The sequence below is a fragment of the Serinus canaria genome, chromosome 6 (genome assembly GCF_022539315.1).
Source record: "Serinus canaria isolate serCan28SL12 chromosome 6, serCan2020, whole genome shotgun sequence".
Classification (NCBI taxonomy): Eukaryota; Metazoa; Chordata; class Aves; order Passeriformes; family Fringillidae; genus Serinus; species Serinus canaria.
Genome location: NC_066320.1, coordinates 16,289,907 through 16,299,460, shown reverse-complemented (window position 1 = coordinate 16,299,460; position 9,554 = coordinate 16,289,907). Strand labels below are relative to the sequence as shown.

At 51.3% G+C, this 9,554-nt stretch overlaps 1 protein-coding gene across 4 annotated transcripts in view; it reads left to right on the top strand.

The window, feature by feature from the left end:
- The first annotated feature begins 1,468 nt into the window (after positions 1 to 1,468).
- The window catches only part of PAX2 (paired box 2), an 82,829-nt gene continuing 74,743 nt past the window's right edge, over positions 1,469 to 9,554 (top strand). For 2 of the 4 annotated variants that reach the window (XM_050976476.1, XM_009087365.1), the window contains exons 1-3: positions 1,529 to 1,571; positions 5,295 to 5,460; positions 6,771 to 6,968. In XM_050976476.1, the coding sequence (XP_050832433.1) occupies positions 1,529 to 1,571; positions 5,295 to 5,460; positions 6,771 to 6,968 (407 nt within the window). Of the gene's footprint in view, positions 1,572 to 5,291; positions 5,461 to 6,770; positions 6,969 to 9,554 lie in introns of all 4 variants that reach the window. The other 2 variants (XM_009087364.2, XM_009087363.2) reach the window with 2 other exon arrangements.

The following is a 9,554-nucleotide window of genomic DNA, read 5'->3' as shown; positions in this document are numbered from 1 at the left end:
TGGCTATTACCCTAAGAAGGTGTTTCTTACTTGCTCTATATTTCTCTGCTAGGTCAAAGCCCTGTCTATTTTAGCAGTAGATTTATTTGTAAAATAATTTAAAAATCCCACTCTAACATTAAAAAAAATAATAATTGGGAGAGAGAGGGAGAAGCAGCAGAGATGTGGAAAGTGTGAGGCTGAATTTGCTGTTATTTCCCCAAATGCATGTGAGGGAAAACTTTGCAATAAGTGAATGAGTGAAACGGGCCTAATCTCTTGGTTTCAAGAGGTGCAAGAAGCTGGCTTGCTCTTACGTTCTATGTCTCGTTCTTTCTTTCTCTCTGTCTGGCTTCTATTTATATTTCTTTCTTTTCCTTCTTTAAACATTCCTCTATTTCTGTCTCTCTCCTTTTTCTTTTCCTCCTTCTCTCCCCCTCACCTCCTTTCTTTCATTCTCCCACACTAAGCCGCACGGAAGCCTTGATGTGTATCGAATCCCCCTCCTGTCCCGCTTTGCACCGAGTAACGTCGCCGGTAAAAAAAGCTGAGCGTGAGAAGGGAGGTGAAACTAGCAAGGCGTGTGTGCTTGTGTTAAATAAGGGAGTTAAGGATCCTGGGCCGCAAGTGACAACAAAGCGGGGCTCACGTCCGTTCCAGCGGGCCGGGCAGCGGCGCCGCCGCCCCGCACACGCACGGCCCGGGGCGCTCCGGAGCGCACGGCCGGGGCTCCCCCGCCGCCGGTCCCGCAGGCGAGGGCCCCCCCCGCGCCGAGCGCCGCCGGCCCGGCCCTCCTCTCTCTTCTCTCCTCTCCTCTCCCCTCTCCTCTCCTGGCCGCGCTCGGCTCGGCGCGCTGGCGAATCAGAGAGTGTCGGAATCTATTGCCTTTGTCTGACAAGTCATCCATCTCCGGGGAGGCGGGCGGGGGGCTGAGGGCGCTGCGGCTTTTAGAGAGACACACACCGGGAGCGGAGGCTCCAGTCTCCGGCCCCGGCTTCTCGCAAGCACTTCCCACCTCGGGCGAAAGTCCGCCGGGCGCCGGATCCGCCGCCCGGCCGAGAGGAGGGGTCGCGCCCGCCCGCCGCTCGCCGCTTTCCCGGGGATTGCTACTCTGCTTTGAACTTAAATGAACTAGCCCCGGACCGCGGGAGGAGGAGGAGGGAGAGCCGCGTCCTCCTGAGCCTTCTGCCGCCTGGCCGCCGGCCGCACCTTGCTCCGGCACCCCCTCCCCGCCGCCGGGGATGCTCTGAGCCCTCCCAGCCATGACACCCACCTGCCCCCCGGCGCCGCCAGTCCCTCGCTCCCACGGACTCTGCTGACTCCCCCAAGGCCGGCGCAGCCCTCCCGCCCCCCGGAAAGTATTTCGCTGCCCGCTCCGCCGGGCCGGGGGCCCAGCGCATCCCGCCGCTCCCCTCCTCTCCTCGCGTTCTTTTTTGTTTTGTTTTCCTTTTTTTTTTTTTCCAATTTTTTTCTCCCCTAAGTCTTGAAGTTGAGTTTTAGAGGCGACACGGCGGCTTCAGCCGATTTCTTCCCCTTCCTTTGCCTCCCCATGGATATGCACTGCAAAGCAGACCCCTTCTCAGCAATGCACCGTGAGTACTGGAGCCCGGCTCCTTCCGCTGCTGTCCCTTTCTCATCCTTTCATTCTTCCTTCCCCAGCCATCCTTCCTCACCTGATCCTCCTCCAGGTCCACCTTTTCACCCTGGTAGATACCGGGCTTAGGGAGGCGTTCAGACGGCAGAACAGATACTGCCGGCCCGAGCAGCAGAGCAAGGATGCCGGACAGCCCCGAGCTGAGGGGAGCTGAGCGGAGCAGAGCTCCGTGCCGGCAGCGCGGCGGGGGCCAGGACCCCCAGTCCGAGGGCAGGGGTCTGAGTGCTGCTGTGCCTGTGCTGCGTGCCCTGAGCGCGCGAAGGAAAGCCCCCTCCGAACTAGAGCTATGCTCCGCAAATACACTTTCTCCATCGCCCCTCAGACAACAAGAGTTTATTCTGACTCGTGTCAGCCCCCGGGACGGGCCCTTTTCCTGTCCGTGCCCGGCCAGGCCGGTACTCCGCGAAACGCTCCGCTGCTTTAACCCCCCAGATTTCCCCGCGATGCGATGCTGTTTTGTTTTATTTTGGATTTCGGTGGCAGAGAGGGAAGACGCCAGTTTCGAATTAATGGCGGGTTAGTCGGTGGCTGTTCTGTGAGTCGTTTTCTTTTGGTGAAAGGTTGGACTGCGGGAAAAATAGGACAATTGTATGGCAGGGAGATGCAGTGGCTTTGGAGGCTCCCAAGAAGTCACGATCCCTCTTGGTTTATTTACCAGATACCCGGTGTGAATTTTAAATACATTCCTGGTACAGAGGAAAGGGCATTCATGCTACATTTTCAATTTTTAAAGGCTTTCTTAAGAGGGGGACGAAGGAACGTGAAAAGCCTCCTTTAACAGGGACTGTATCAAGGAATTTCCAGTGATTTTAATTAAACCGCAGGAGAGAAAATAATTCCAAGATTTAAATTGAAGAGGAAAAAAATACAAATAGAAAACCGAGATTGAGAGTATGTTGAGTCAGGAAATGAATAATTAAGAGCAATTTGTAACTTTTGACACCGAAACTTTTGAGGACACGCCCTGCCCACTGCATAAAACACAAATCGAAAAGATAGAAAATGGAAATGCTTGAACTTTTAAAAAAATCCCGATTTTGCCTTGAGAAGGAAGGTGCAAAAATACAAACCCAAGATTAAATCCCCAAACGCGGAAGTAGGTAACTGCCTTTCTGTTTCCCAATACTGATTTCCAGAATACATTGCTTAAAATGTGAGGTTTGATTTCCAAAGAGCTTTAACAGCAAACACTCCGTGCTTTAGACATTATTTTTAGTTTTCAGCAGTGTGATCTGTTTCCAGACGCGATGTCAGTAATTCTGGCTCCAGTACGATCCGAAACATGTCAGCAGACGAAAGAGGCATTTCACTGTCGCTGATTTTTTAAAAACTCCAGGGACATTCCTGACCAATTTTTGGCTTCCGATTAGGGGAAAAAACCCCAAAAGAACACTACATCTAAACAAAAAGACCCCACCAACATTTGATTAGTTTCCTAAAGTGTATTTCTAGAGCTACAGACCTGGATATTATTAAGCAATTTAAAGAGATGCGGGCACAGGCTCCTGACATACAGACAGCGCCCGCGATCGGTACGACAGCGGCACAACTGAGTCTGTGCACATACAGATGCCGGCACTCACATGCAGATAAATACACGTAAATATATGACTGATCTGATAGAAAGAATCTTAGAAAACCACGGGGCAGAATGAAACAAACTCGTGTGAAAAATATCCGGACTGCAATAATTTGAATTATTAATTTTTAATCTTTTTGCATCTGTTGCCCTTTAATACTTTGTAATGCGAGTTATAATAGGCGCTTTGAATTATTTATCGTGGAGTTGCCGAAGAAATTGCTATCTTGTAACTTTAGAGGCAACATGTGCAGAAGGGGTTCTGAACAAATGGAGGAATAACTCAACAATATATACCAGCGGGTTTTAGTGGAAGAAGATAAATATCCCCCTTCCCCTCTGAAACCCTAAATATGCTTTTAAAAAGACTAACAAAAGAATGCAAAACATAACCCGGGTTGAGCGGGGAACGACGGGAAAGCCAGCCGGCGCCCCGGCCGATGGGGCTGGGAGGGGATGTGTGAAGGTGTTACTGAAGGGGTGGGGGAGATGGGAAAAACTCTATTTGTACGAAAGGACTTGGATCGATCGCAGGGCAATGAGAGTTTCCACTAAGTTCAGAGCCAATAAGTCAGTGTCAGAAGCAGGAGAGAAAAAAACCTCAACGAAAATACAAACAGATCATTTTTCAGCAAACTGCAAAACGAACTAAGATCTCTTGGCGAGGAAAATACAGGAGGTTAGGGTTGTGTGAAAGGAAAGCTTTAATACAGAGTGCACTCCACAGCTATATCAGCTGGATATTGCGCTGCTCAGGTAGCAGCGCCAGCGAAGCTGTATCGCCTACGAGCGGGCATCTCCCCATGCCCTGGCAACGGCAAACTGCTCTCGGCTCGAACGCAGACGTTTCATTCACGACCAAATGTCTTACTGCGTCCCAAAAGGAGATATTTCCCTCTATCCCCATCACTCCGTTTCTCGTGTCAACTCTTAGCAGGTGCATACTTATTTTTTTTCCCCAAGTTATTTCTAGAAATGGAGAAAGACAGATCGGGGGAAAAAAGAGATCCTAGCAGTCCTATCTGAGAGAGAGCAGGTTTTCGCCTGGAAAGAGGAAAACAGAAGTAAATCGAGAATTTAAATTCTCCCTGAATTAGATTTGTATGGTGGGGGAAAAAAGAAGAAGAAGAAAAAAAAAAAGACCCGAAACAGTATGAGTCTGTTATTTTTTTTTTCCCTGGAAATTTTTTCCTGTTAAGATCGAAAGCTAATGAGAAAGAGGGTCTGCCTGTAAAGGAACACTAGCTGCGGGACTCAAAATATTTTCTTTCTCTTTCTCTCCCTCCATTTTTTCCCTTTTCTCTTTTTCTCTGTGAGTCCTTTCAACTCGCATCCCAAAATAACGGGCTAGGACTGCTTGGATGGGGGACATGCCGCGGGGTGAGGGAGGGCGGAGTTCGGGAGGAACTGTAATTGACAACGTGATAGAAAATCCTGGAAAGAAAATGAGAGAAAAAGCCCAGGAGTAAAGAGAAGGGGGACTGCGGCAGAGTCCGCCCGAAGCCTCTAAGAGGTCGAGCTCTAGAGTTTGGGAGTGCATCGGTGCCCTGCTCTGGGGAGAGGAGCGGGCGCGGGCGCTGTTTCCATGTTCGGCCCATCACAATGGCCGTGAGAATCCACCGCTCCGGCATCCCGATCGGGACCGCAGGAGGAGAGCGGCTCGGGGAGGGAGGGCGGCGTGCGGGAAGGTGGAGAACAATCTTCCTCCGTCTCGGGAAAATTCATTCTGCCTTCCCTTTCCATCCTTTTCTTTCTTTTCTTTCTTTCTTTCTTTCTTTCTTTCTTTCTTTCTTTCTTTCTTTCTTTCTTTCTTTCTTTCTTATTTCTTTCTTTCTTTCTTTTCTCCTCTATTTCTCTCTATTCTCCTCTTTTTAGCTCTCTTTTATCTTTTCTCTCTCTTCTCTGTCTATCTTCTCTCACTTCCCCACGTCCTGTTCCTCACTCTCGACCCCCCGCCATCACCTCCATCCATCTGTAATGACTGGGGAATTTGCAGTGCGAGTGGTAAAGAATCCACGACTAACGGTGTGTTTCTGGTGTGCGTGGGTTGTTGTGTTTTTTTTATTTCTCTTTCCCCAGCAGGGCACGGGGGTGTGAACCAGCTCGGGGGGGTGTTTGTGAACGGCAGGCCCCTACCTGACGTGGTGAGACAAAGGATAGTGGAGCTGGCTCACCAGGGGGTGCGACCCTGTGACATTTCCAGGCAGCTGCGGGTCAGCCACGGTTGTGTCAGCAAGATCTTGGGCAGGTAAGGAAAGAGGCAGCTCCTTCCCCTCCCCTGAGACTGCAACGTTGCATCCCTTCCCCGCTCCAGTATGACCTTCCGCCCTTCCCGCGGCACCGGGCTCTCCCCGCCACGACCCCGAGCGGCCCCGGCACCTTCGCACAGTGGGAGCCCGCGGCTGAGCAGGGCCCCCTCCTCCAGCTGGCAAGGACGTGTTTCTCCCCCGCCTCCCCCTTCCCTTACCGGCGGTGTTTGAAAACTCCTGGGAAGACAAAATAATTCGAGAAGAGTGGGTGGGAGAGAGGGAATGAGAAGGGACGGGAGAAAGAAAACGAAAGAACGACCAAAAATCCCCATTCCATCAGGAACAACAACAAAAAATCCTAACTCACAACAAGCCGTAAGCAGCCTTACCAAATACACGGGTAAATAAACAAACAACGGGGTAAATAAATAAATAAATGCCCGCGGTAACCGTTCATCGCCAAATGAGGTGTGCAATATCCCTAGGGGCGACTCAGGGAGACCCAGGGCCCTGGCCCGGCCGCTCAGATGAGGAGCGGTGTGAGCAGGCGGCAGTGCCGGTGCGTGCGCTACGCGCGCTGCCGTGCCGGGAGAAGGCCGGGACAGAAACGCCGCGGGCAGCAGAGCTAATGGACAGCGGGGAGGGGGCTGGCGCTGCCCTGTACGAGCACTCGCTTTAGAGGGACCCCGGGGCCGGGATAAACCGCTCTCCTGCATCCGCAGCCCGGCCAGCGCCCCTATTCGGGAGCGGCCGGCCGGGAGATCCAGGCGGGGGAGTGCGAGCCCGCCACTGCCCGTTCCCCACGCCCCCTTCCCTGCCGCCCGGCCCGATCCCGCGTTCGGCGGGCTTCACCTCCGGACGGCGGCATCGGGGAGAGGATTTCTGTTTAATTTCCCGACCCAAGGGCCTAAAAGACTAAAAGAAGTGTGTGCGAGTAAAGCGGGGGAAGGAGGAGGCAGCGCCCCTCGCTTCTAGCATACACGCACACACATACAAAAAAAAAAAAAAAAAAAAAAAAAAAGGAAGGGAGAAGGAAAAAACCAAACCAAACAAAAAAAAAAAAAAAAAAAAAAGGGAGAGCGAGCCCTAGAGAGACGAAGGGATTGCCTTATTGCCTTAGCCCCAGGTCATGCCGCCTGGCGCCTCGCGGAGCGGTGATATGCAGCGCCCGAGCGGCCACGGCCCGAGGCCGCGCACCCGCGGGCCGAAACCGAAGTGGGGCACGGGGCAGGGGTCCGCGGGGTGCTCTGAGGGTCAGTGGGGCTCTGGGTGCTCGAGGACGACAGGCCCCTGACCATCTTTTGTGCAGGTATTACGAGACGGGAAGCATCAAGCCCGGCGTGATCGGAGGCTCCAAACCCAAAGTGGCCACCCCCAAAGTAGTGGATAAAATCGCCGAGTACAAAAGACAAAACCCGACAATGTTCGCCTGGGAGATCCGGGACAGGTTATTGGCCGAGGGCATCTGCGACAACGACACGGTCCCCAGCGTCTCCTCCATAAACAGGTAAGAGCAACCCCGCACTCGCGGCCCAGTCACATCTTTACGGCCCCATAAAACCCCTTCCAACGGCGAGAACGGCCTAATCCTTCCTCGGTCAGGGTAGATCCAGCCTTCTCCGGTCCCCTGTCCGCAGCGGGACCCGTGGGCATAGCCCGCCAGTCCCCGCCCCGGTTCACCGGGAGCTCCCTGGCTTCACCGTGACCTCCGAGCCCAGCTCCGGGCAGCGGAACGGAAAGCAGCTGCCCGTTCCCGCAGCAGCCGCCCCGAGCACCGGGTGCGCGGATCCGTCCCGGGGCTCGCTGCGGCAGGGCCGCAGCTTGTGCCTGCCGCCCGGCCCGGGGACAGCCGGGGGCCGGGGCAGCGCTGCTGCCAGAACAGCTGAACTCCCGCCGAGCAGCCCGGCACTGCCGCAAGGTTTGGGTGCTCTTCAGGCTGGAGGGGTGACGGGCTGCGGAGCCGGGATTTCCCGTGTCCCTCGAACACCCCTACCGGGGTGTAGATGACCTCCAGCCTCGCCAGGGTGTTAGAACTCTGAGCCGAAAGGCTGCCGTCATCTTCTGCCAAGCCGGGCTCACAGCCGCGAGCCGCTGAGCGCGGGAGGAAGGATTCCCTTGCACCCACTCCCGCGGCTCACTCCTCATCGATAGCCTGAGGGAACGGCTAAATTTGCCGGGCGGTTCTTTACCCGGCTGGGGAGCACTGCTCTCCGCGGTCCCTGTGGCCCCGACTCGGTCTGATCCCTGATCTCGCAGAAGGCTGGGCAGCAGCAGAATCGATTTCGCACTAGCGAACCATTTGCCCCCCTCCGCCTTCCTCATTTTCTCCCCCGGCTACTAGGGTGCAGATTTTGTTGATTTTGTTCTTGGAGGGACTCGGATTTGGTCTCAGGTTTGAGGTGACAAAAATAACTATATGACAGGCAAAAAACCAGGATCGATGTAGGAGAAAAAGGAATAGATGTAATCAAGTACTGACAGACGTCAAAGCACTCAGACTGCTCTCATGCCTGCACGTTCAAACACAACGTACATCAGATCTTCACACTTTGGCAACACAACACTCTTGTGCACACAGTAAAAGTAATTACACCGTTTTAGTTATGTATGTACAGATACCCTGACTGTGTCCACAGAAATACAACCTCTAGAAACAGAGTAATGCAAAGATATTTGCAAAAGGTAAATACATAGGCATGAAATACCTCACCAACAGAGTAAAAATACATGAAATTTTGGATGCAATACCAAATGTATGTGTCTTCCCAGCCAAATAAATATACACAGGGTATGTGTAAATAAGCTTGCAGGCTTCTGTAGTGTCACCACAGATAAAATGCACAAATCGGTATACTGGCCTTTTTGATATATAACAAATTTAGCCAGATTAAAAAAACCAAAACCAAAACCTGGTGTATTTATAGCAAGGGAAGCAAAAAATAAATACCAAGGAAAACACAGTGGTATTTTTTTGTCTTGCACTTTTCATGGCAGATTTATCAAAATATGTCTAATAACTCAGACGGTGTATTTCTAAATCTGGCATCCTATATAAATGGGTTTTAATATTTTGCAAATGATATGGAATTATCCCAAATCATCTTGAAAACAGCAGGTAGAATTAGCTAGTGGAATGTACCTTGGCTAAGAAAGATTCCCTCAGACACACTGTCTCTGTAATATACTGCTAGGCTACCCTAGGAAATTATCCCTGTGTGTGCCATCTGTATTAAAATGGTTATTAAGTTATGAACAGGGTAACATAATACTGATCGGCTAATTATACACCCTCCTAAAAAACCTCCAGGTCTCTGTTACTCTCTCAGTCAGGTATTGAAATAATAACAGTTTGACATTCAGACACCTTACAAAGGCAGCGGTGGAAGGACAGACAGCTATCTCTGAAAGGAATTGAGCTGGTGGTAGGGAAGTCCAGAGGAATGGCCATAGGCTCTTTGGAGAAATAGCATGTACAGACCCAACATATATTTATACTTCAGCTAGCTTAAGGGATCTCAACATCCAAAAGTCACTGAAGTCTCAGTCTCATGCTTGCTGGACCCAGTGCCTCACATCTGGGTTGTGTTGTCCCAGGCAGAAAGCTGAGCATCAGATTTGGCTCCCATCATGCTACCAGTCTGTGGCAGGGTTTTGGGAGTTTTGTACCTCAGTTTCCCCACAGTGGAAATGAAAGCTAATTTTTCTCATAAGGAGGTGGAAACAGATGCCAGTTAGATTGTGCTTATAAAATACTTTGAGGACAAGTGTTTTGTAGCTGCTAAGTATTATTATACTAGAGAGGCTCAGCTGTGACCCACCATGACAATGGTATTTGAGTGTGTAGTCCCCAAGGCTCAAGAGCATTTTAGTTTCATGAGATTTAGTCTTTCTCTATTCCTTTTAAAAATTCAGACCAAACTTACCACTGTTCACCTTTGTATGAAGCTCCCCAAAACTCACATCTGTGAGGAAGTGAGCCCATAACACAGGTCATAAAATTTGCAAGTCTGTCCTAGACAAGAACAGGGAAAAAATTGCAGTGAAATAAGAAATACTGAGTATATTAGGGCCCAATCCTAGTGCTGTGGAGAGT